Here is a 27,141-nt window from a genome sequence, read left to right as displayed (position 1 = left end):
TATGCATAGGCTGGCCCTCTAACTCACTGTGTAGAAAAAAAAATGGCCTCGAATCTCATTATTCTCCTGTTCCTGCTTTCCAGAAGCTGGGATTAAGCTTGTGCAAACATGCCCAGCTCTCCAGAGTTTGAAAATGCCATTTAAAAAAATTTAAAGGAAAATTAAGAGTTCATGAACTTCATGGGAGTCAACAATCGGAAAGAATGGGAGCAAAGAGTACAAAGGATTTGTTTCCATTAGCCTAGAAAATGGCTTCTCTTCCTTATTAAAACAAAATTTGAGAATCCTTTGAAAATTATGTCTTCCTATTTAACTTCTTTCTAAGAAAAATGATTGTAAAGGAGCAATGGTGTTTTACACACAGAAAACAAAATGGGTATTCCATAATTATACAAAATACCGGTTTAAATAGATAAAGGGGGGGGGGAGCTTTGAATTTGTTAAACTCTTTGTAATGGATAACTATTTACATTTAAAATACTGTTTCTTTTAGTTCACTCACATTCAGTTACTTAACAACAAAAATATCCACAAAAACAATGCTACAAAACAAATCTTGTTTCCTAACTATAAAAAGACCCTACAACTAAAAAATAAAGGAAGTAACATATTGTTGTTACTTCCCATAGACATATTGTCTAACCCAGGTAGATAGAATCTGCAATCGTAGCAATGGGAGTGGGCAGGCGTGAGTTCCAATCCAGCCTGAACTATTAAAAAGCAAAACCCAATCTCACCCTCATCCCTTATATCCCACTAAAAATACACCTTATGCTATTACAGATGTGCTTTAAAGATGCAGGTTCGAGAACTTTAGCGAATAATATTTACCAGAAGCATCTGTAATTCCATTTTTTATTTTTAAAAATAAGGACGATATAAATGCAATGTCAAGTATTGAAAACGACCTTTTAGTTTCATACAGAACAAAATACCAGCAGCTGGTATTCTCTATTACTAAGGATACCTATATTTGAAAAGGCAACCCTCACCAGTAAGAGGTTAAACATTCAAACCGGATGTTCAGTCAGGGAGGGAAATGAATACAAAGTATATAAGGAAAAGAAAGTTTGAAAGGGCCCTTAAATTCAGACTATGATACAGTCTTTCATTGCTTGTCTAGTCTAGGAAACTGAAGTGTTCCTGAGTGTTACTCACTTGCTTCCAAACTTGGAGTATACTGTATTATTCTATTCAGAGCTGAGAAACTTTGTGTTTTGCCTCAAAGAATCAACAGGTCTAGCCTGTCCTTGTTACCCAGCCCAGTGACCCTCAGGGCTTCCTAGTTGGTTCACAGGAGGGAACTGTCACCTTACATACGTACACTTAGCAAGGAGAAAGGCAGATGAGAAAATAGGGCGTCAAACCTTCTCCTCCACTAACAGCTGTCACACCCCGAAAGGAGCGTCCCTCCGGGGGCTTTCCCCCGGAGACGCAGCTGTTCTGCTGTGTGGGGGAGGGGAAGCGCTTTCAAACAGTCATTTCTTCCTCTTGAGGCAGCCAACGCCGACCGCACCACCGTCCCCTCCCCCGCCCCAGCCTGGGTCGCAGCCAAACCCCACAGGAATGCAGCCGGTCACATGCGCTGCGGCGGCGGTGGACGTGCCTCTCCCCCCGCGCCCCAAGGAGACCAAGCGCCATCTTGCCCTGACGCAGTTACAAAAGTCATAGGAGAAATCGCGCCTCCACGGCAGCGCTAGCGCCCCAAAGTCTCGCAGAGGCCGAGCCAGGGCCCTCACCTCGCGCAGGGAGAGGAGCAAATGGTCAGGGAAGAGCCTTGAGACTTCCTTCGCCACTGCTTGGGTTCCAAAGAGGCCGCGGCGACAACGATCACCGTCATCACTTCTCCCTCTCTGCCTTTGCTACAGACTCCCCCGACGACTCTGGCCCCACCCGCTGCTGCAGCATGAGGTCATCGCCAGCCAATCCTGACGCACCCGACAGAAGTCACCAGGCGCCGATTGGCTGCCGACACCGCTCTGCCTCTCCCCACTCCTCTTACAGAGCACCCAAGGTCGTGCTGTGGGCCAAGAAGACGGAAACCGCCATTTCGGGGAAAGGCCCCGAAAGCAAGATCCGTAATCGCTGTGTGATTTTAGTGGGGAAACCTGTTTTATTCCTTGGTCTCCCCTTCTCGCTTCGAGAAACCAGCTCTGCTCCCCTCCCCCGTTTAATCACCGCCACACAAACAAACTCCCGCTCCCCTCCCAGCACACTGTTGCGCGGCTGGGGAATCCTTCCCCGCTGCTAAGATGCTTAGGAGGCGGCGGCGGCGGCAACTGCACCGGCAGCAGCAACGGCAGCTTTTACCCCTTACACGGTGGCAGGGAGGCGGCGCTGACGATGGCTGCACTTTTTTCTGCGGCTTCTCCCCCTGACCTCTTCCGTTTCTTGCTCCTCCATCGTGACGGCGCCGTACTCGCCAGCTCCGCTTTTATCCGCTGCCCGGAGCCTGCGCACTGGAGCCTCCTCAGCCACTAGTGGGCGTCGAGTGACAACCCGACCCGGTTCACCCTGCGCTGGCAGGCCAGACCAGGGCGGGGGAGGGGGCGACCAGGACAAGGCGGCTCGGGGGTGGGAGCAAGTGCATCACGTTAGGAAGCGATGGGCGGGGGGTCGTCCCCGTCCCTGCTGTCATCCTTCTACCTACTAGTGGCATCCTCAGGCTCACCGACATCCAGACTTGAGGGCTACTCAGGGACAACGGGTAAAGAGCCAAGCCCACCGGCTAGCGAGACCTCCACAACCGTCGGCGAATGGCTGAATGCACCTGTTGTGAAAAAGATGGAGCGTCTGGCCAGCTCGCGGCCTCCTGCGTGACGTCTCCACGGCTCGGCGGAGAGGCCGCGCCTGGAGGCAGCCCATAAACAAGATGGTGGCGAGTGGCTTCGTCCCCTCCCCCCTGCCCCTGCGGAGCGGGGCGGGCGGGCCCCGTGCGCTTGCCGCCGCCGCCGCCGCCGCCGCCGCTGCGGCCGCCGCCGCCGCCGTCGCCGCCATTTTCCCAGAGCGAGAAGCAGTGACACTGAGCGGGCGCAGGGGGCCAAGCCGGAGATCGAGCCTGAGTTGGGGAGCGGCAGCAGAGGGGGCATAGACACTCGGAGCAGCCTCGTCGTCTCCTCAGCATTGCTGCCGCGGTCCGCAGCGCCCGACTCCTCGGTTCCCACTGAAGACACTACGCGCTGCTGCCTGGGGAGGGGGTGTGGAGCCGGTTCTAATCCGCAGTGGCTGTCGTCGGGGGTCGTCCGAGCGCCGAGGTGTGGAGAGACTCGTTGGGGGTCGAGCCGATAACAGGGTTCGGGTGTCTGGTGTGTGAACATCACAGGTCAGTGCTTGTCGTGTCCATGGGAGTCGTGGGGTCCACAGTGGGGGGCACTTTAGGGAGGGCTCCAGGGAATGGGTCGCTGTCCTTCGGGAGCCGGGCGTCCACCCAGGCTCAGGCGCCTTTGCTGGGGTCGGACGTCGCTTGTGGAAATCGAATTTGTCCTTTCTCCTGTCTGTCCCTGCCAGAGGCATTATGGCGGGTTTTAGGGTAGTGGAAGGGGAAACTGGCAGTTAAACCCCCTTGAGAGTGGGAGTTAGGGAGGGGGCGCCCTCCTCCCTGGCAGTGGGTTCAGGCCACCGGGGTGAAGAAGGCGGCTTGTGACTGCTATAGGGCTTGTGTCGGAGAGGTCCCAGGAGCTGCCAGCTCTCTGTCTCCTCTAGCTGCATCTTGTTTGGGTGCTGAGAGAAGACGTTTGGGCCTCGTTTTCTTCTTCCTGCCTTTATTCCTTGTCACTCTCTGGCATAATGTAATCCTGAATATGAAAGGGGTTAAAAGAACGCTCTGGGCATCTCTCTTTGTAGGAGAGAGACAGCTCCTCATCCTCTCCGGGAGAGGGTAAACCCGCCCCTAAGGTGGTCACCCCAGCCTTCCCAGTCTCCACCCCCGCTCTTCTTGCATTACTGCCGTCCTCTACTGTGCCAAAGCCTAAGAATCCACAATATGGCTCATTTCAGAAAAGCTTATTTTGACCGAAGGATTGGCACCAACGCAGTGGCAGCAGATAGAGATGAGAAACAAACGGTTCCCTGTGCTAAACCGGGGTGGAGAGAGAGAAAAAACAATCCCGGGTGCTTGCTTCACTGGCCTTAGTTCCGCCTAGATCCGCCCTTATCTAGACTGTCTCTCAAGAATGATCAAATTTAAAGGCAAAGAGAAATCACTGGAGTTAGTCCTCGAGTAAATTTCTATGTTGGTTATTTTATTCACTTTTTAGAGATGGGAATAATATAACGTGTTTGGAGTTCTGGAGACCTTGGAGAGAATTAAGTTAGGTGCATTCAGCTCTAGGTTGGAGTTAGCAATACCTAATTGGGAAACGGTCCCCCTTTCCCTTTAATTTCTGAGATGGAGAGTAAAAACTGTAATTTCCCTCTTTTGTCCTTTACAGATTCTAAAAATGGCGGCCCCAGGCTGATGTTGTGGTAATCTAATCAGCTCGGGTCCTCCACACCCCATGCAGTGCGTTTGTCTGCAGCATATTACAGGCTTATTATGTTTACATGAAAAAGATTGGGCTTGTCGTCGCCCCCCCCAACTCCAAACCATTTTCAAAAATTCGTCAATTTTATTGCAAATTACAATGCTGTGTTTTAGCTGATTAATTTTATTGGTTTTTCCTGAGAGGCAAATAAAACAACACAACTTTTGAAAAAAATAAAAACATTCGGCCTTGAAAATTCCATGGTCAAGGGACTTTTAAACATTAAAAATTTATTTAAGTACAGGTAATAGTTTATGTTGGCCTTAAATCACCCATTTTTATCTAGTATGTCAAAGTATAGTGTTTTGTTAAATGTAAACCATTTTACATGATTGAGAATTTTTGTCTTCAGTTAAACATATAACTCTTAACTGATTTTGTGTATTTAGGTTTTTGTATTTTGTTTCAGAGTAAATTTTTTAGGGAGCTGTACAAACAGACCCAAACCTGTTACTTCACTGGATATAAGGATGCTTTTCTTCCCAATATTGTGTCTTGCCTCTGTTTTTCTCCTGTATTTAAAGCTTTAATAATTTCCAGTTGGTTGTGTATTTGATAAGGTGACACTCCATGCTTTGCTGCCTCTTAAATTCATCTTATTGCATACTATCATCATTATGTAAGTTAAAAAAAAAAAAAGGCTTTGGTCTTGATTCCCTTCCCCATGCCCATTTGCCTATTATGGGATTGTGGAATTACTCTGTTTTAATAGACCTTAAATAAAACCATTGCCATAATAGGATCTTGAATCCATTTTATGCCATTGTCAAGATCTTCAAGACTGAGACAGAAAATTAATTGTCAGGTGTCATTTAATTGTACTTTGAAAAGTGTGGTTGATTACAATTTATTTGCATACTGGGAGGGCTGTCTTCTTTCTGGGTTGAACTAAGTAGTAAGATATGATTGGGCCATTAGTGGGGTTTAATGAGCTTTCTGATTGTGCAGCAACTGGAAGATGAGAGTGCCTTTCAATCCAGTAGTACTTAAAAAGGTTGGAGAGCACACATCTTTTCGTGAGTCTTTCTCTATTGTGTAAACCTTAGTACAGGTTGTACTTCATATTGTGAATATATGAACTAGTTGATGATAAGGTACATTCTGCAAAATAACTGTGGAAATAATGGGATTAGGCAGTTTTATATCCCAGTGTGTTTTATCCTTGAAGACTGATCGAGTACAGAACCATACTTAGAGGCTTTGAAATATTATATAATGAAATGTTGGTGGATAGTGGGTGAGTTTGTATAGGAATTCCGGGTCACTTATTTACATAATACTCTTGAGTGTGTGAGTCTAGACCCTAGATACAGTTTATGACCTCCATGGATAAGATTTGTAATTTAGAACAAGTTTGGTACTTTTAACTTGATGGTATTTGATCTTCCTGTCCAGTACATGAAATCAATGTTTTATAAATTTATGTAGCAATAAGAGGGAACACTACTGTAGTTTTCTTGATGTTGGTCAGGTCTAGATGTAAAGTAATTGGCTAACTTGGATTCACATAAAAACATTGTTAGAAATAAGAAAAGCTTCATTTTGGGTTTTGTTTCTCTTTTGACTCCTGTAAAATAAGGAGTAATTTTTAAGTGTTAACAAACAACAGTACCTTATTTTCAGTATATAAACAACACAGCTGTTGTGTAAGTTAGGATGGAGGAGGCGAATTTATTAGCAAGTTGTGTTTCATTTCTGTTCCCTGAGAATTTTGAAACATTTTATCTCTTGGGAGGAAACTTAACAGTCTTTGTTCCTAGGATAGCTGAGTTTGAGTGATTACATATTTTATCTGTTCAAGTGGAATTGTAGAAAACCTATAATAGAGTAAAATTACTTTTTAAAAAAGTTATTTTCAGAGACTGCATTTTGATCATGCTTGGTTTTTGTCTTTATAAAGTATCTTTTTTGATTCCTATTTAAATTGAGAACTTTTGCACATTTCCATTTCCTTCAACTCTAGAGTCATAGTGACAGTAATAGCTGTTAATAGTGGTTATGGTAGCAGTAACGCTCCTCTGTAGAATTCTGGCTCGTCCTCACTTCTTCCAGCCAGAGAAGCTTCACTGTATACCTTATTGATGAGGGCAACTATTACTTCTTAATTAGTATCTTAATTTATAAGAATAATTACTCATTTTTGTGTATTAATCTCTTAAACCTATAGTTTTATTTTCAAAGGTGCATTAGAAAATCCTAACAGCTCTGCTTTTTTGGAAGTTGCTATTGAAACATAGATGTGAACTACTGTGGTAATGTTTAAATGTAAAAAAAAAAAGTTCATTTTTACTTAGTTATAAAGTAATTATGCATATTTGCATTTATGTAAAGTATTTGCTATGTAAAATTTTACCTTCTTAAATATCTATATTTAAATAGCAATGGAATTTGAAGAGTTATCAGAACTAATTGGGGGATATTAGCATTAGTAGTATGCAGTTGTCTGAAAAGAAAGTATATTATTTTAAAAACATTTTAATAAAGTATAATACTTTTTGTTTCTAAAAGACTTATTCTTAAGAGATGATAGGTGCTCATTTATTTGTTGAATTTAAAGCTTTAATTTAAACATGTACTTCAAAATGGGTTAATCAGAGACTGTTTCTTATTATGTCTCCAAGCAAATGTTAAATACATGTGTTCCATGAAAATTATTTTTACTTTATGGCAAAATACATTTTTTAGTTACTGCCCCAGTAATAGGGAGGATCTATCTGCTTCAAACATTGCTCTGTGATATTATTAGCTTTGGGCTGAATTCAAGAATCCAAGTGACTCAAATTTATTATCTGTTTTGTCATGAAGAAATATCGGAAGGAGCCTTATTTCCTTAATGCTGAACTGATTGTTTTTGTATTAATTAAATATTTATTTAATATGAAAGAGCAGTATTTGTGGTTGAAATTGTTTTGCACTATTAGAAGTAGACAGTATTAACCAAAGATTGACCTATTACTATTAAGCTATAAGTATGTTATAGAGAACATATTATGAATCAAAGAAATTGTTTATTATTGTGAACTTGTAGGCTAAGTGCTAAATTAAAAATTAAATGCAGTTGGAGAGGTGGCTCAGTGGTTAAGAGGACTCACTGCTCTTTCAAAGGTCCTGAGTTTAATTCCCAGCACCCACATGGCAGCTCACAGTTGTCTGCTGCCATCTTCTGGTGTGCAGATGTACTTGCAGACAAAATACCCATATACATAAACTACATGAATAAATAAATTAAAAAAAAATCAAATGTTGGCGACCCAGATTGAGTAACACAGATGAAAGATTTGTATCTTTAAGCATATGAAAAGTTTCTTATTGTTTAGTGACTACAGTGCTTCTTAAATCAGAATCAGAAAAATCCTTGTTAAAATTCATGTGATACAAAATCAGTTGTTTTTCCCTCTTGGTCAGTTTATTGTAGACAGTTTAAGAAAGCCATTTTCATGTTGGGTGAATTTTACAGTGTTATTGGAAATCTCATCTCATTATTTACCCAAAGTATTTAAGGTTTTAGTTAGTTTTTGAGCCAGGGTCCCATGTATTCCAGACTGGCCTGAATTTACCTATGTTAGCCTAGGACAACCTTAAACTTGTGATCATTCTGTCTCTACTATTAAATACTAGGATTACAGCTGTGCATCACCAGACCCGGTTGATGTGTTAGTGGTTGAACCCAGGGCTTTACATATGCTAAGCAAACACTCTGTTCACTAGATTATATCCCCAGGCCCAAGAGTCTTCTAATTTTCAGATAATGACTTGTAAAACATCAATTCAATTTGTAAATAATCAGCTACTTACTCAAAATTTTAAAATGTTGGGTGTTTTTGTTTTGTTGTTGTTGTTGTTGTTGTTGTTCTTAAAAGTGAAATGTGAAATCTGAGTGTAAGAAAATGAGAAACAAGGGAATGGGAGAGGGTAATAGAATCCATGTGATATGAAAACAAGCAGCCAGAGAGGGTCAGGAGAAGAGCAGGGGAAGAATGGGATGAGTTAGAACAGAGTATAATGAACACATGTTTGAAAATGTAATGAAACATAGTATGTTGGATTTAAATTTAAAGAGTTAATAAAAATAAAAGAAGGCTAGGGCTGCGCCTCATTGTCGCCCATGCACGAAGCTCTCAATCCCTAGTCCTGCTCCCTGCCCCCACTATAGAAACAAAATCTCACTCATTTCTCTTGTATTTTTACAACTGGGGAAAAAAAGCAATTCCTAGTAACTCTTAGGTTACTTAATGTAGAGTTAATCCAAAAGAAGGGGCACTTTTTCAGTCCTGAAGTTTATTATTGAGAAAGACTATTGAGTAATCACACCTGTATCAATGCCAGCTTGGTTGTGGTACTTAAGGTCTGAGCCGAGCTGGGGACAGAAAGCTAAGGTATGACAGTAGGATTTAGTTTGCTTCCTTTTATGGCATTTGAAGATAATTTTTATTTTTTTTTAAATTTGTATGTAAGGTAATTTTGTAAAGTGTGGGGTGGGGTTTATATGGGTGAGGGCATGTGTGTGCCTTAGCATACTTGTGGGTCAGAGGACAACTTTCAGTAGTTGGTTCTCACAGGCCTCGAGCTTATGCCGTGTTTACCTGCAGAGCTATCTATCTTGATGGCCCTGTAAGATAATCTCTCTCTCTCTCTCTCTCTCTCTCTCTCTCTCTCTCTCTCTCTCTCTCTCTCTCTCTCTCTCCTCTCTCTCTCTCCTCTCTCTCTCCCTCCCTCTCTCTCCCTCTCCCCCTCCCCCTCCCTCCCTCCTCACGGGGTCTCTGTGTAGCCCTGACTGGCATGAAACTTGGTATGTAGATCAGGCTGGCCTGAAACTCATAAGAGACCTGCCTGCCTTTGCCTCCTGAACCTGTAAGATAATTTTGAAGTTTATATAATTAACTTTTGGTTTGGTTCTGTTTTTTGAGTCAGGGTTTCTCTGTGTAGCCTTGGCTGTCCTTTGGCTGTCCTGGAACTATCTCTGTAGACTGGGCTGGCCTCAAACTCAGAGAGATTTGCCTGTCTATGCCTCCTGAGTGCTGGGATTAAAAAGGCATGTACCACCATTGCCTGGCTTGTTAAACATTTTATGTGCAAGCATTTTTAAAAATTTGTGTTGTTTTTGGATATTTTAATTCTAGTTTTAGAAAGGTTTTTTTGTTGTTGTTGTTGTTTTGGTTTATTTTTTTTTTTTCCTTTCTTTTTTAAACATGGGCTCTCTACATAGCCCTGGCTGTCCTGGAACTTACTAATTTTTTTCTAACTGAAATGAGCAAATGGTATTTATATTTAGTGGTAATAACCACACTACCATTTGGGATAGTGTCACAAAATGAAAATGTAGGCTTGATTTTTTTTTTCTTTTTTTCTGTTTTTTTTTTATTTGAAAATAGATTGTGTGTGTATGTATGCAGTATATTCTGATACAGCTTTGATTTTTTTTCTCCCCCATGGGTTCACAGAAAAGGAGAGTAGATATAAGGAAGATACCCGTTTCTAATAGTTTTGTTTTCTTATTTCACACACTAATAAATGTAACTTGCTTGTGAGTTTACACAGGTATCTGAAGTGATACAAGATTTGAAGGGTCTTAATGTTACTAACTTCAGTGATTGGAACTATGCTTTATTAGCCATGAATTGATAGGGGTTTGAGATTGGTCAAATACATAGGTAATGCTCATTCAGAAAATAAGATTGTCTTATTTGGAACTATCCTCTGCTACTTCTTTTAGAACAAAGCTGCTTGATTGGTTGATTGACAGCTTGCGTCAATCATTTTGAAGGCTAGACAACAGATTAATTTGAATAGCCTCTCTTTTCCTGGTACTAAGGGTACAGAGATAAGCTCATCTTCACCTTGAGGGAGCTCACAGTTTATTCACAGTTTATTCCTACCTCTCATAAGTCATAAGTCTCATAAACCTAAAATAGTAATTTCAGGTTTGATTTTGCTGTGGGGAACAGATATCAACTAGAGCTAGCTTAAGTAAAGGATTTGTTATAAGGTTATCTAGGGAAATCTCAGGCTTTATTTAAATCTAGTGAGTCTCACAGAAAGTAGCAAGGTGTCATAGTCTCCATTCTTTGTCTTGCTTCTTGTTATTAGTTGTGCTTGGTTAATGGGATGTTGTCAGAGAAGGTATTTATGATGTGTGGAGGGGAGGCTATAATGTAGCCCCAAATACTTAATTTTCTTACTATATTTTTTAGAGAACAAAATAATGGGTCAAATATGTATGTTTTCGCACCTATTTGTCTTTGTATTTGGCTTATTTGCTGTTCTCCACTCCACATCTCAAAAGTGCTTTTTTTCGGGGGTGGGGAGCAATGTTCAGAGGTATTTCACAGTACCTCTAGAACTAAATAATTGACTTTGCAAATTGACAGCGCCACTTTTTAGTTTTTGTTTTTTGTTTTTTTTTTTTTTAAAAAGGAAAGAAAAAAAGCAGGGGCTGGAGAGATGATTCTTCCAGAGGTCCTGAGTTCAATTCCCAGCAACCACATGGTGGCTCACAACCATCTATAATGAGATCTGATGCCCTCTTCTGGCATATATATACACAGAGCACTCATGTAAAATGTAAATAAATAAAATTTAAAAAAAGCAAAGTATCCTGGTACACACGTGTTCGTGAGCACATGTGCAGACAAACTAAATAAATATGCAAATATATACATGTACTTCATTTGCACATGTTGAAGAGTATTTACAAAGGCAAGATTTTTTTTCTGAGGATGTAGAGTATTTGTCTAGTATGCAGAATGATTAGGAATACACAGTGAAACTGTTTCAAACAAAACAAAACGGAAAAAAGGAGGCAGAGGCAGGAAGATCTCTGAATTCAAGGCCAGCCTGGTGTACATAAAGAGTTCCAGGACAGCCAGGACTGTAAAGAAAGACCCTGCCTCAAAAATAAATGGATGGATGGATGGATGGATGGATGAAAGAATAGAAGAAAGTATGTGTAAAAGGAAGTTGTACTTTGAAAGTTTGATTTTTGAAATGATGACAGTTATTTCAATACAATATATTCTGTATAAGATTGGGGATAGAAAACCAAATAGGATGAATGGTTGTTGAATTCATGGTTGAGATTAATAATGGACAGCTACATCAGTAACACTATGAGTGCACAGTCACCTAATGTTTATAAGTGTGAGAGAAGGAAGTTGTGGTTTAGTTAACTTAAGTGGGTATCCTAGCCACCAGATTCCAGGCTTTGAGGGCAAATGCATAAATATCTCAGTTTTTTGTTTGTTTGTTTGTTTGTTTGTTTTTTTGGTTTTTGGTTTTTCGGTTTGTATGAGGTGTATGGGAACTCACTGTGAAAACTATATATCTCATAGCTGTTTCAAAATAATGTGACAAAATGAAAACTGGTCATTAAAAATATAAGTAATGTATTATTTAAAATTTATTATTTAAAATTAAAATATATTTAAAATTAAAAATATAAGTAATATATATATTTGAGAAGCTAAGAAGGTTGAAAAGATTTTGTGAAACAGGTTTTATAACTGGAATAGTCTTCTAAAATAATAATCAGGTTTTTTTTTGTGTATATGACCAAGAAACTGCCCTTATAGAGTCTGCTATGTATCCCCAAATAGTTTTGTGGCACAGATTATTAAGTTTAAAAGTGGAGAAAGCTTAAAGGTTCCTGAAGGTTTAGTAGTGTTTTTATAGAGTGAGAAAGAAAAACAAATAAAAAGAGAATGACTTTAGAGCCTTTGCAGAATGATTGGGGTATGCAGTGGTTGAAAAAAGAAAAGACCGAATCCTTGTATACCCAAAGGATTTGTATATTAGAATATTATTAGTATGGAGCCAGGATAACCTGATAGACTATCAAGATTAGAAAGTGTGTGTGTGTGTGTGTGTGTGTGTGTGTGTGTGTGTATGTGTGTGTGTGTTTTGCCTGTGGAGGTGAGACGAGTGTCAGATCCAATGGGCTGATTTTGCAAGGAGTTGTGAGCTGCCTGAGTGGATTCTAGGAATTGAGCTTTGGTCCTCTGCAAGATGAACAAGTGCTACTCCAAGTCATCTGTCTAACCTCTTCTCTTGTATTTTAACTGATAGTTTGGAGGATGTGCAGATCTTTTTAGCCATACAGAAAGAAAACGAGGCACAAATGCTTACTATCCCCATTAACAGACATCAGTCTTTCTTTGTAGTCAAATCCTGAGTACTGGGATTACAGGCATGCACCACCCCCCCTGTTTTATGTGATGCTGGGGATCAAACCTAAGACTTCCTTTCTGCCAGACACGCACTCTATTAAGCTACATACAGCCACAGTTCCAGCTCTTTGCCCTTGACATGATTTTTTTTTTAGATTTTTATTTATTTATTATGTATATAGCATGTATGACTATAGGTCAGAGAGGCACCAGATCTCATTACATATGGTTGTGAGCCACCATGTGGTTGCTGGGAATTGAACTCAGGACCTCTGGAAGAGCAGTCAGTGCTCTTAACCTCAGCGCCATCTCTCCAGCCCTTGACATGATCTTAAAAGCAACTTTAGTCTTCTAGGTTTTTGTTTTTGTTTGATTAATAGAATGAATCCATTTTAACAGAGGCCTTCAGGTTGGTACTGGCAAACACTGGAAAAAATATAGAAGACTAAAACTGTTTTTCACTTTTGTATCAAAACATTATTTATGCTTAAGATTTCTGTATAAAATCTTATTAATAAGGATGTTACTACCAATATTGACCCCCCCAAAAAAAACAAAGACCACAATGTTATTTTTTAAAGGTTTCTTTTTATTTTTATCTGTCTCTTTTTCTCTTTATCTGTCTGTCTCTCTCTTGTGTTGTTCGTGTGTGTGTGTGTGTGTGTGTGTGTGTGTGTGTGTGTGTGTGTGCGTGTGCGCGCGCGCGCACGCTACATGTGTTGATGCCCTGTGAATTCCCTAGTACTAGTATTATGGGCACTTGTGAGTTGGCCACTGTGGATGCTGGGAGTTGAAGTTAGGACCTCAGAAAGTGCAGCAAGGCCTCTTAACCACTGAGACCCCTTGCCAACCCTCAGTGTTACTTTTTAATTAAAAATTTAATTTCAAGGTAAATTAGATTCTATAGGTAGTTATAAGAAAGGATATAAAGAGATTCCGTATCTCCTTTAACATCAGTGTTAACATCTTGCAAAATTGTAATATAGTGCAACAACCAGAATACTGACGTTGACATAATACAGCCAACTAACTCAGCTTTCCCATTGCAAAATTATAATACAACTAGAGTACTGACTAATATAACATCATTTTATTTCTAAAAGTCCCCATTTTACTTGTACTCCTTTGTTGTGTGCATTTCTGACTACGTATGTGGGTACCTTTTTCCACCATCACTGTTAGAAAAATTCTATCACAAGGATGCTTGGAATGTTCCTCTTATGTAACTGTGCCCACTTCTCTCCTCCCCCTATATATCTGTTCTCCATTTCTATAATTTATTATTTTAAGAATGTTATATAAATAAAATTTCACAGTATGTAATCTTTTGGGACTGAATTTTAAGTTTTATTATGTGTTGAGGGCGGTACCTCAGTTTTGTGAGCACGCGTGTGTGTGTGTGTGTGTGTGTGTGTGTGTGTGTGTGTGTATATACATGTGTACAAATTGACCAGAGTGTGTGTGTGTGTGTGTATACGTGTGTACAAATTGACCAGAGGTGTAAGATCCCTCTGGAGCTATAGATATAGATATAGATATAGATATAGATGCTGAAGACTGAACTTCGGTCCTTATAAATATGTATTTTTTTTTTTTTTTTTTTTTTTTTGGCTTTTTGAGACAGGGTTTACTCTCTGTGTAGCTCTGGCTTTCCTGGAACTCCCTCTGTAGACCATCCTGGCTCCGAACTCACAGAGGCCTGCATCTGCCTCCTAAGTGCTGGGATTAAAGGCATGTGCCACGACCGCCTGGCTATATATACGTACTTTTCAGTTATGCAGCTCTTTACTCTTTTTGGCAGGGTCTCTATACTTCATGCTAACTGTGAATTCAAGAAAATTCTTCTCTTTGAGTCTCCCGAGTACTGGAATTACTGGTCTGAGCTACCATGCCCAGGAGTAAGACTGACTTTTTAAAAACTCAGTAATTCCCTTGAAATTCTTCCAGCTTTATGCATGTGTGTTTCAATAGTTCATTTCATTATATTGCTGAAAACGTCCAGTTTAATGTTTTCTTTACATTTGGAAGCTATGACATTGACCATGCAGTTTCAGATTTTGTCCTTGTCTCTCTCCAGCCCCAAGACAGGATCTTATGTCTACCAGGTTAGCTTTGAACTCATTGTGTAGTCAAGGACAACCTTAAACTCATGACCCTTCTGAGTATTGAGACACAGGCATGCACCACCAGTCCTGGTTTATTTGATGATAGAGATCAAACCTAGGACCTCCTTCCTGCTAGGCAGGCACTCTGCTGAGCCCTTTGCCCTTTGCCATGATCTTAAAAGCAGCCTCCCTTGGTCCTGCCAGTTTTTCCAGTAGGCTGGTGTGTGTGTGTGTGTGTGTGTGTGTGTGTGTGTGTGTGTGTGTGTATGTTTTGTTCTTACTCTTTTTATTGTTGTTTTTGTTTTTAATATTTGATCTTCCAGTTGATTTTTAGTTTTATTTGGTATTTAATTATTGCCTTTGTTTGTGTTTATATTCATTTGTATTTAAAAATAAGAGAATGAATTTGTTCTTATAAGTGTTGCTGCTTTCCTTGTTTGAGGGTACCATTTCAGTCAAAAGTACCTAGAACGTATACCATTTAACATTAGCTCAATACTCCTATGTTCACTTGGTTTCTAGGTCTATTCTGGATAGCAGGTTTTGTGAAGACATTTATTCTTTCTTGGACCTCAGATTCCCCAGACATCTCATGGTATTTCCTTTTATATTATTCTTTATTGGCTGTTATTTATTTTCCATGTATTTTGTCTATATCTAACTTGCCAGTTGGTGATGTTAGGGTTTTTTTTTACTTTGCACATAAAAGTTTGGAGTAATTATTTGGATTGTGTTGAAATTCCCTGTTCCCCTCTTAGACATGTGTGATAAGATGATTTCTTACTACATTCCCTCCTTCACTTCCTCTCACCTCTTGTCTCTCTTCTGTCTGTCTCTCTTTTCTGTGGTAACTGTTGATTTTATCCATAGCCTTGCACATGTTAGGCAAATGGTCTCCCATTGAGCTATACATCTCTAGCGCTTTGTTTTTCAAAACAGAGCCTCCTTATCATGTTGTCTAAGTAGGTTTTGAACTCCCTGTTTAGCCTAAACTGACCTCAGATTCATGATACTCTTGCTTTGCAAGGCCTCCCCTCTGCTGGGATTACCATTACACTCCATCTTATTTGTGTGTGTGTCTGTGTCTGTGTTTTGTTGTTTGAAGCAGTGTCTTTCTCTATAGCCTATACTGGCCTGGAACTTTCTGAATGCTGGGATTACCCACGTAAGACATCAGACCAAATTTTTGTTCTTGATCATTTTAGAGATAATGATTTGACCCTAATGAAGTTGTTGTATATTTATTTTTGGTTTTTCAAGACAAGGTTTCTCTATGAAACAGTCCTGACTGTCCTTGCACTTACTCTGTAGACCAGGCTGGCCTCGAACTCACAGAGATCCACCTGCCTCTGCCTCCTGAGTGCTGAGATCAAAGGCGTGCGCTATCACTACCTAGCAAAGTTGCAATTTTTATTATCAGTTGATTTTTCAGCAATATGAGTTATCTGGCTAAAACTTTTATATTAATAGAGATAATGAAATAGTTTTCATTTTATAATCTCATGATGACATGTGAATGAATTGCTGAGATCTTTTCTTTAGAATGAAGCTAGGAGTCCATAATTCCATTTCATACATGATTACATGTTTTATTCTGAACATGAGTGTTTTTAGAGAGATGTATGTCATACGGTAATTTTTGTAGCTCTTGCTGTATAGGGTGATTGGTTTGTGAGGCCAGAACTGCAGTTTCATCCCAGGTTCTCTAATTCATTTATCAACTCTTTGTAGAGGACTATTATGTTAGAGACACAGCAAGAGTCACACAGATATAAACCATTGCTTGAAATAGGCTAATTACAAGCTTTTCACTCTGTTTGTTTACTTATTTTCATTGCTATTTAGAACAGATCAGGTGTATTTAGCGAAGATTGCATATTTAAAAGAACATACTATTAATTACATATGAAATACATCATTTTAGATTAGAAATATTACTCCACTAAATGAAATAAGATAAGCTGAGCTGAAGAAAACATTACTAAGGAAATGATACCAGGGAAGATGGCTCTTTAAATTATAGTTTACTGCCTATTGTTAGGTTTAAGTCTTTATCATCTTAAGGAAATATAGAGCAGTAATGTCTCAGTAGAGCAAACTCATTTTGTGCATTGCTTGCTTGCATTTTGCAGTAAAATGTTGTAATTTATTGTGCTAGTTAATAACTACAGCATTGTGAAGTAATTGTAATAAGATCTTAGGTATAGAAAAGAAAGAAAGGACAATGCTTTCCTTTGTTCAGTTGGCTTTCATTATCTTGAGGAGAGTCTTTAATTGTGAAGCAAATTAGAAAACATAACATAATGCCCCTATTTTCAAGTTTTAGAAGAGTCTCTTTAAATGAAAATGAATTTGTCTATCCATACATTGTTTCTTGATGGAATAAGAAGAGCAGTTCTTGTTTGTAGTTATAGGATGCCTCTTACCTGAAATACTTGGGACCAGAAATCTTTCAGATTTTGAATATTTTCAGATTTTGTAATATTTACAGATTGAGCATCCCTAATTGAAAAATTTGAAATCTTGAGTATATTTCACAGCATTTTTAGATGTCAGATTTTTTTTAATTAGGAATGTAGAACCTGTACTATATGTATTGACTGGTAAATATGTATAACCATTTCTTTGAAATTCTTTACATTCATTATGTCAGATTCTTCCCAGAAACTCTGATTTTACATTCTTGTTTTATAAACAAGGACCCTACATACCAGAGAGGTTAAATGACTTGCTTAGTCTCACATTGAGTAGAAGCAGGCCCCAAAGTTTTTAATTTTTTATGTAATTGCCTATTATGGATCTTTTATTGATGTTGTTTTGTTCTAAGATAGGTATCACTCAGTGTGTCCCCGGCAAATGTTCAGATTCCAGGCTATGGCACTTCGGCCTTAGGCCCAAGCAGCTAATACTATAGGCATGTTACTACCGTGTCTTTTTAGTTTTATATTACAATAATTTGAAATCTAGTATCTTTCTTCCAGTCACACATGATTTAAAAGTATGGACAAGTTTTCTTATAGCATCCAAACCACTTTAATCACCTTATTTCCCCTGTTTGGTACACACATACAGTATGATCAGTATTTGCATCATCTGAAATAGAAATGAGAGTAGGTATGCTGAAGCTCAGTTGTAAAAATTCAAGGTGAATGTAAGAATTATTTGAGGAAACACTGCTTTTCTTTATTTCAGGTATAACATTACAAAGACAAAGAGAATCCTAACGATACTTCTGTAATTTATGATTGCCTTTTGTTCTTAAGTTGGATTATGTCATTGTAAAACAGACTTTGAGTAGATATTTTATAAACAATACTTGGAACAAGTACAGTGGAGTGAATTTAGATTAGAACACTTGATGTTGAAGCTCTGACTCTTAGTTACTCCTGTAAATTTTGTTTTTTTAAATCACTGTTTTTTCTACTAGTTAATTATATTAGATAGTATTAACTGAAGAAATGGAGTACTCCCTGATATGAATGATTTATACAAATAAAATAATTTTCTTTGTATACATTTATAAACAGTAGAATAGAATTGGCATCAAGCCTGGTCTATTTATTTATTTATTTATTTATTTATTTATTTATTTATTTATTTATTATGTGCATTAGTGTTTTGCCTGCATGTATGTCTGTGTGAGGGTTCCAGATCCCCTGGAGTTACAGACAGTTGTGAGCTGTCATGTGGGTGCTGGGAATTAAACCTCCGGAAGAGCAGTCAGTGCTCTTAACTGCTGAGTCATCTTTCTAGTCCCCTGCCTGGTCATTTCTTAAGCTGAGTAACCAAGATTAAGTTAAGTCTTTCCTAGCTTTTTGTACCTTAGCAATAAAATGGAGATACCTATCTTGGATTTTGTTTTGTTTGTTTTTTTGAGACGGTCTCTCTATTATGTAGCCCTGACTGTTCTGGAACTTGCTCTGTAGACCAGGCTAGCCTTGAACTCAGAGAGATCCTCCTGCTTCAGCTTCCTGAATGCTGGGATTAAAGGTGTGTGCCACCATGCTTAACTTCCTACCTTGGAATTGTGAAAATTAAATAGACTCCTCATAAAGAAAGTTAATTTGCTGCTTAGTGTTCCACGTGTAAATACACTGTCAGATCACTACCAAAAGACATGGTTTTGGATACTTGTACAAAAAGAAATTCTGTTTTGACTTTCAAAATAATGTTTGCCAGTCATTCACTGACAAGTGTGCTTTAGTAATCCTTCTTGTGGCATTCTAGTTTCATTCATTAAAGAATGTTCGATTCAAAAAATTGTTATTTTCTGTCCTTTAATGTGCTAGAATTGAACCCAGAGTGTCATGCATGCCAAGCACACATTCTCCGCTGACCTATACCTCCAGAAACTTTTCTTTTGGCATAAATAATGCAACATAATCCCAGGAAGAAAATGAAAAAGCTGCTCTGTGAACACTTTTACATTTGTATTGGGACCTTAATAAAGAATGCTTTCTTCACTTGTTTTATTTACTGTTGTTTTAGTGTAACTGCTTGTTGCTATACTTTGCTATTTCAGGTGGTTCTTAACTCTTTCGTTCCCATTTCTTTTAAACAGGGTTTGTGGATGCACTTAGATGTTTGCAATGAGCACTGTGGCTGGCATGCCCCAGTATTTTGGATACCAATGCATAGGACTCCATAGTAATCGAATTTACCAGAGGCGAACGTCATGAGCATAGCAATCCCGTTGGGGGTTGATACAACAGAAACATCATACTTGGAAATGGCTGCAGGCTCAGAGTAAGTATTTTAGATAGGGAAAGGCAAAATATATCATGCAGTTATCACATCCAAACAGTGTTTATTTGCATATGTCATTTTGGATTCTTGGCTAAGACATTAGAAGTTAAAAGGGCAATGTTCCTTTAAGATTACTTTTATAAATAATCTTTGTTCCAAAATTCTCTGTCTTTTGGGAATTTGCTTTTTGTATCTTCCACTTACAGCACTTCTCCATTTCAAGAAATGGTTTTTCTTTTGTGTTACATATATATGTTTCTTAGGAATAATTTTCCCTGAGAAGAGAACACAAAGTATAAATGGTACCAGTTTTTGTTTTGTGATAACCACTAGAATTTTTGTGGTTTAATTATTAAACTTTTATACTCTCCTTTTTTAATGTAAGACCTTGAGGCTTGAAAAGACTGGTAACACATTTATTTCTCATTTCACAGAAACATAAGCTTTTGGTATTGTTTTCCTAATTAAATTTAAAAAAATAACTAGCATGTTGCTGTTTTTTTTTTTTTTTCATTTCCAGTTCACTGTCAAAAGATACCAAAGTATCATTATGTAAGATGTTAGATATTGGTGGGTATTAAGGATGTATGTCTGTACTCAGGCACATTGCCTGGTCCAGCCTGGGCTACATAATTAGACACTGTCTCACAAGAAGAGGACAAGGAAATGTGCATGGGATTCTCTTTTCTTGTCTATTCTTTTGCAATTGCTTCTGAATTGATACTTAATTTTAAAATCAAATATTTTAATTTTTTATTATACTAGTATAGTAGGTATACAATTTTAAATTATGTGTTATTTTAAAGAAGATTGGATTCTTTTTTTTTTTTTTTTTTTTTTTTTTTTTGGTTTTTCGAGACAGGGTTTCTCTGTGCAGCTTTGCGCCTTTCCTGGAACTCGCTTGGGAGACCAGGCCGGCCTCGAACTCACAGAGATCCGCCTGGCTCTGCCTCCCGAGTGCTGGGATTAAAGGCGTGCGCCACCACCGCCCGGCGGATTCTTAAAATACAATCACTAATGAGCTAATTTAAAATGTAGAAAGTACTCAATGTTTAAAGTATTAATACTAGATTAAATTTTACAGGGCCACAAAAGATTTGTGACATTAGGCATGGTCCTAGATCCTGTCAGTACTTCAGGATCTAGGAACAAATGGTTTAATAAACTCTGGTATTTCAGTTCTCAGTAATATTTATTGTATCTCTCAAGTAAGTGTCATTCCATTAAATACATTTTTTTGTTATGTATTTGTTTTCCTGTCAACACTATACTTGGAAAAGTCTTCATCTCATTGTGTTCTTGTGTTTTACTTCTTATTCCTTATTACTTTGCCTAAAAGTTGGCTCTTCTTTAACGTTTGCGCTAAATATACGTTTATAGACACCTAAGAATAATTGATTATGTTGAACAATGGTGGTGTATGCCTTTAACCCCAGTACTCAGGAGGCAGAGGCAGGCAGAGATCTGTAGCCTGGTCTACAGAGTAATTTCCAGGACAGCCACGGGTATACAGAGAAACCCTGTCTTGAAAAACAAAACAAAACAAAACAAAAAAATTGATTAGTCAGGATAGACTATTGATCTATTAGAGAACTCTCCTATAATTAGATTTTGTTTCATGAGCTTAAGTTTGAAGAAAAAAAAAAAGCACCTATAAATATTTAATGGTCACATTTAAATAAAGTCATCTTATCATGAATGAACTTTTAGAAAGACATCTGCTGGTCATAACCCAGCTCTCAGGAAGCACAGGTAAGAGGATCTCTGTAAATTCAAGGCCAACTTGATATAAATACTAAGTTCCAGGCCAGTCAGTGCAACATAAGGAGATTCTGTCTCAAATAACAAATCAAAGCAAGCAAGCAAAATCCAAAGAAACAAAAACCACTACAGCTGTTTTTAGAAAAAAAGTGTTTTATGTGTGTCTGCCTGTGTTTGTATGTATACCATACATACAAACATGCTTACATGAACTCTGGGATATCAGAAGTGGGATCTTCTTAAACTGGATTTAGAGGCTGTTGTGAACCTCCATATGGATACTGTGAACCAAGCCTGTATCCAGTATTGCTGGACCATTTCAGCTCCAGTCACAACTTTACTATGAATAATATTAATATTGACAAAAAACAATGCTTAGATTTTAGTGACTCGAAGTGAAGTTGAAGCCAACTACTTGAGACTTGTTACTAGTCCTAGTGCAGGTTAACATAATGACTACTTTGGCTTTCTTACTGGTTCCTGATATAACCCTTGGTCCAAATTTTAAAAATGCTATATTTAAAAGGAAAAATGTAACTAGGTATAAATACAATTTTCTTTAAAAAACTTGATCAGCAATAACCTTTTTTAAACCAGAAAGCTATGATTCCCCACTCATTTCTTTAAGTAGCTGTATGCCCTTAAGTGCAGGTAGCATAATTTTACAGAAATATATACAAACAATTCAAGAGGCAGGATATACTGGATCATTACAAGCATCAACTACATGGGAAGTTTTCTTAGAGCTTATGGTTCCAAAGGTGAAGTATAAAATTTAACCTATTGTTTAGAACATTTTGGTCAGTTAGGAAGTCAGAACTTCAGACCAGAACTATTAAATACAGACTTAGTGTAAGTCACATGTATAATTTTAAAGTTTCTAGTAACAGTGTTTTGGATGTCTTTCATTTTGGTTTGGTGTTTGTTTTGTGAGGCAGGGTTTCTCTATGTAGCCTTTGTTGTTTTGTGAACTTGCTATGTAGACCAGGCTAGCTATGAACTGAATTCTAGGCTCAAAGGTGTAGGCCACAATGCCTGGCAAGATATTAGTTTTTTTTGGTTTTTGTTTTTTAAATATACATATATATTTTTCTTAAGTAACTGTATCTAAAACATTATTTTAACACATAAGCAAGATAAAACTACTTCATTTTGTTTGTTTGGTTTGGTATTTTTCAAGACAGGGTTTCTCTGTGTAACCCTTACTCTCCAGGAACTTGTTCTGTAGACCAGGTTGTCCTCAAACTTAGAGAGATCACCTTGCTACTTACACCCAAGAGCTGGCATTAAAGACATGTGCTTACACCACCAGGCAAGATAAAACTATTAATGAGATATTTGTTCCTTTTATTATCCTTTCTTTGAACTCCTATGGATTTTATATTTACAACACATGGCAGTTCAATTGAGCCATGATTCAAATACTCATTATCACGTGTGTCTAGTGACTACTGTACTAAATAAAGCAACTCTAGACAAATAAGATAATAGGATCTCAGAGGAGAAAAGAATAGGCTAGTTAGGAAAGCTCTGATAGCTGGGCTATAATAGTCCATCCTAGCCCTTTTTGCATGAGCAAGGTCAGGTGGGAGTTTTAAGTCTCCTTGTATTAAGGATTGAGGAAACCAAAGTCACAGAGCAAAGAAGTGGCAGCAGCAGAGCCTAATGATGTGTTTTTAGGCTTTTCCTGTGACAGTACAGTTTAGTAATATTAAAACAGTGATTTATGTAATGTAAGTATTGTGTTTTGGCCTATGATTTGTATATGTAGGAGCTTCTGTTCTAGCAGTAGTAAATTCAGTACAGCAATTATCAAGTAATCTTGGTCTTATAACAAGATAGAAAGTTGAACACCACCTGGCTGTTTTATTTACTTTTTAAAAGAATTTTATTCTTTCTTTTATTTATATGTACTTTGAGTTTACATGTGAGTATTTGCACATGAGGGTTCAAACGTGCTTGCACATACCAGAAACATTTGGTGCTCTGGAGCTGGAGTTAAATGTGGTTGTGAGTAGCTTGATATGGGTGCTCGGAATTGACCTTGAGTAGTCTAAAAGAACAGCAAGTGCTATTGACTTCTAAGCCATGTTATAATAGGACGACTTCCGTGCTTTCTATACTTATCTCTGTGACTCCAGCCATCTCAATCATGAATTTATTACATAGGTTAATAAAATAAAATAAAAACCCAGAAGGGAAGTGCTCTTAAAGCTAGAAAGTAGGAAAAGATACAAATGGGAAGTATTTTGTTTTTTCCTCTTCTAGTCTTTAAAAAAAAAAAAAGTTACTTTTCCTATTCAGAAACTGGAAGTTTGATTATTAACTTTATGTCCTTTAATTATTATTACCTGATTTCTTTAGTACTGTTTATTAGAAAGCATAATGAGCTGTTACTCCTTTTTTTTTTTAATGAAGTGAACAATTTAAAACATGTGACATGTGTGAAATAGAAATGAATTACTGGGCTGGAGAGATGGCTCAGCAGTTAAAAGTACATTCTGGTCTTGCCAAGGACCCAAGTTTGGTCCACAGCACCCATATCAGTTGCTTGTAATTCCAGCTGCAGTGGATCTGACACCTGCAGCCTATGTGGGCACCTGCACTCCTGTCGTGTTCCCACACACAGACATATACACACATAATTTAAAATAACAAAAATAAATTTTATTTAAAAAGAAAATTAATTACTCTGAATGAGGACTCCTCATTCTGTCTCTAGTCAAAGCTGAATAACATGACTAAGAGCACTAAACAATGATAGCTAAGTTCTTTCCACCGTCTTGAATCACTAATAAGGCAGTAAGCCCTACAGCCAAGTAAATTATTCTAGAATTTGTTGTCTTCATTTGCAAAAAGAAGTTTTAATTGAAGTCTTGGTAGATACAATTTTCTCCAGATTTTAGTCTTTTTTTGTTTTGTTTTGTTTTGTTTTGCTTTGCTTTACTGCAGTGTGTGACATTTAAGTGTCACTAGAGCCACCTGCCGACAGAATTCATTAACTTTTTGGTGCCTGGATATTCTGAGTTTGAATTTGTATAATTTAAGACACTAAAATATTTTGTTTAAAATGAAATGTTTTCAGTATATTTTACCAATTTTCCACGAGTACTTAACTGTTTTCTGATTTCTTTAATTTTTTTTATATTTTTATGTATTTTGTGTGTGCAAATGTGTATGTGTGTGGGTGCACACATGCCACTGCATTTGTATAGAGGTCAGAGAATAACTTGTAGAAACTGGTTCTCTTTCATTACCCAGCTGTGTGTGTGTGTGTGTGTGTGTGTGTGTGTGTGTGTGTGTGTGTGTGCGCGCGCATGCGTGCATGTGGAGTGCTTGCTGTTCTTCCAGAGGACCAGAGTTTGGTTCCCAGCACACACATCAGTTGATTTAAAGCCTCCTGTAAACCTATTACTATTTAATAACTTAAGAGTACTTACTTAGCCGGGCGGTGGTGGCGCACGCCTTTAATCCCAGCACTCGGGAGGCAGAGCCAGGCAGATCTCTGTGAGTTCGAGGCCAGCCTGGACTACCAAGTGAGTCCCAGGAAAAGCGCAAAGCTACACAGAGAAACCCTGTCTCGAAAAACCAAAAAAAAAAAAAAAAAAAAAAAAAAGAGTACTTACTTAAATCAGTAATTCATAGGTATAATTAACACTCCAGTAAATTTTACAGGAATAGTGGGGACAGTGTAGTTTGATGGGAAGAATGTTGGGCCAATTTAAGAGATCTAGGCTTTAGTATTCTTTATAAAAATACATTGTTGGGGCTGGAAGATAGCTTAGTGATTAAGAGCACTGGCTGCCCTTTCCGAGTACCTAGCCTTGATTCCCACCTCCAGTTTTGCAGCTCACAAGTAGTTCCAGGGGATCTGACACTCTTTTCTGGTCTCAGGTACCAGGCATGCACATGGTGCACAGACATACTTGCAGGCAAAATACCCATACACATTAAATTTAAAAAAACAAAACAAAATTAAAAAAAAAAAACAAAAACCTTCCATGTCTTTAGGACATTATTTACATTTAGGATGTAGAAATTGAGACCCAGAGTCATTATGTAGTATGATATCCAGTGCCTCTAGTAGTAGGGTTAGGAATTGAGAGTTTGAGACACTTAGAACAGATCTCTCTTAATCAGAAAGGCCATACTTCCTCAGATTGTACCTGAACGGTATTTAAGGACAAAGAAACTATTTTCCTGACTAGTTCTTGTCTGTCTGTACTCAGTCTATACCACTAGAACTCAGCACTTAAACCTTCATGATAGCCTTGTGATAACATTGTATTGGGAGACCTTTACCACCAGTTTTAGACTAAGACAGTGCTACTTTTGGTCTCCAAGTCCTCTGAGACAAAGAAAACCACACCCTGAAACTCCCTTAGGGCCAGATGCAAACCGGCCTTACCACACGTTGGTAATACTTTGCTTACCAAAGCTTGACTATAGCATTCCCCTCCTCTAGGCCCTAGTACTACTTCGTGGGTTAGAGGTAGGCCTGCATGGCTCAACTGTGTTAACCCTTGATCTCATGTCATTTTTATCTTTCATTTCTGCAGTTCCTTGGTCACTGTCTAAAAATGTAGGTCCGTACAGATTCTTGGACCCTTACTTTCCTTTGTATTAGCTTTCTTGACACATGTGCCACTATCAGATTAAATCTACTGCCTGATTTTCTCATTTGATGAAGGGGTGAAGAGTGCTGGGTTTGACTTCGGGGCCTCACTTAGGCTAAGCATGTTATGTGTCACTGAGCAACAACCCCAGCCCTATATTGCCTGGTCTTGTGGCAGGATTCTCTACCTTTACCTTTAGTAAAAAGATTTCTTCTCTATTCTTTTGTGGTAAAAATAAGTGTGGTTTTTTGTTTTTGTTTTTGTTTTTGTTTTAATCTAGATGTACAGTGTCAAGTGCCATTAAGTGTATACAGAATGTCGAGCAGCTGTCACCAATTTCTAAATGTTTTCCTGACCTAAACAAAAACTTCATTAAATAATAATCCTTTCCCTTTATTCCCAGCACCTTGTAAATTGTATTTTGGTTTCTGTCTATGCCTAGTCTAGGTCCCTTTTATAAGTGGAATCATAAAATATTTATTTTCTTGTGCATGGCTTATTTTACTGGTGGAATTCTTAAAAACTGTATGTTCAAGTGTGCATGGGTATGTGCACAAGAGTGCCGCTGCCTGCAGAAGCCAGAGGAGGGCATCAGGTCCCCCTGGAACTATAGTTACAGGTGGTTTTAAGCCAACTGATGTGGATGCTGAGAACCAAATTCTGTTCCTGGGAAGCAAGAACCCCTCCCTCAAGCTGGGTGAATTGAATACTTTTTAAAATTATATATGTATTTTTAATTTTTTGAGATAATGTAATTACATCATTTTCCTCGTCTCTTTCCTCTCCAAACCCTTCCACATATCCCTATCCCTTGCTCTCTTGAATTCATGGCCTCTTTTCATTAATTGTTGTTAGTATGTGTGTGTTTATTTGTAAGTATATAAATAGAACCTACTCAATCTATATAATGCTACTTGTAAGTATGTTTTCAAGGCTGAGCTTTTGGTATTATATAACCAGTTGATGTGCTCTCAGCATTCCTTAGTTGCCTGTAGTTTTTTGTGTAGGGTTGGAACCTTTTAGTGTTTCCTCCATCCACTTTGGCATGTCTGTTGTTGTTGTACTTGTAAGAGTTCATGTTTAGGTTGTCATCTTGGTGAGACTTTATTGATGTAGCTTCTGACATTACTAGGAGACACTGTCTCAGCAAAATCTGTAACCTTCTGGCTCTTACAATCTTTCTGCCCTATTATTCGTCAGTGATCCCTGAGCCTTAGGTGGAGGAATT

At 38.4% G+C, this 27,141-nt stretch overlaps 1 protein-coding gene across 1 annotated transcript in view; it reads left to right on the top strand.

Annotated features, from left to right (window-relative positions):
• The first annotated feature begins 2,982 nt into the window (after window positions 1-2,982).
• Window positions 2,983-27,141, top strand: part of Kmt2e (lysine methyltransferase 2E (inactive)) — a 76,589-nt gene continuing 52,430 nt past the window's right edge. The window contains exons 1-3 of the mRNA XM_059257208.1: window positions 2,983-3,322; window positions 15,313-15,385; window positions 19,352-19,536. Coding sequence (XP_059113191.1) covers window positions 19,466-19,536 — 71 coding nt within the window. The 5' untranslated portion in view covers window positions 2,983-3,322; window positions 15,313-15,385; window positions 19,352-19,465. The remainder of the gene's footprint in view (window positions 3,323-15,312; window positions 15,386-19,351; window positions 19,537-27,141) is intronic.

This window comes from Peromyscus eremicus, chromosome 3 (assembly GCF_949786415.1).
Source record: "Peromyscus eremicus chromosome 3, PerEre_H2_v1, whole genome shotgun sequence".
NCBI lineage: Eukaryota > Metazoa > Chordata > Mammalia > Rodentia > Cricetidae > Peromyscus > Peromyscus eremicus.
Note: the sequence above shows the minus strand (reverse complement) of the source record. Positions and strands in the feature narration are given on the sequence as shown.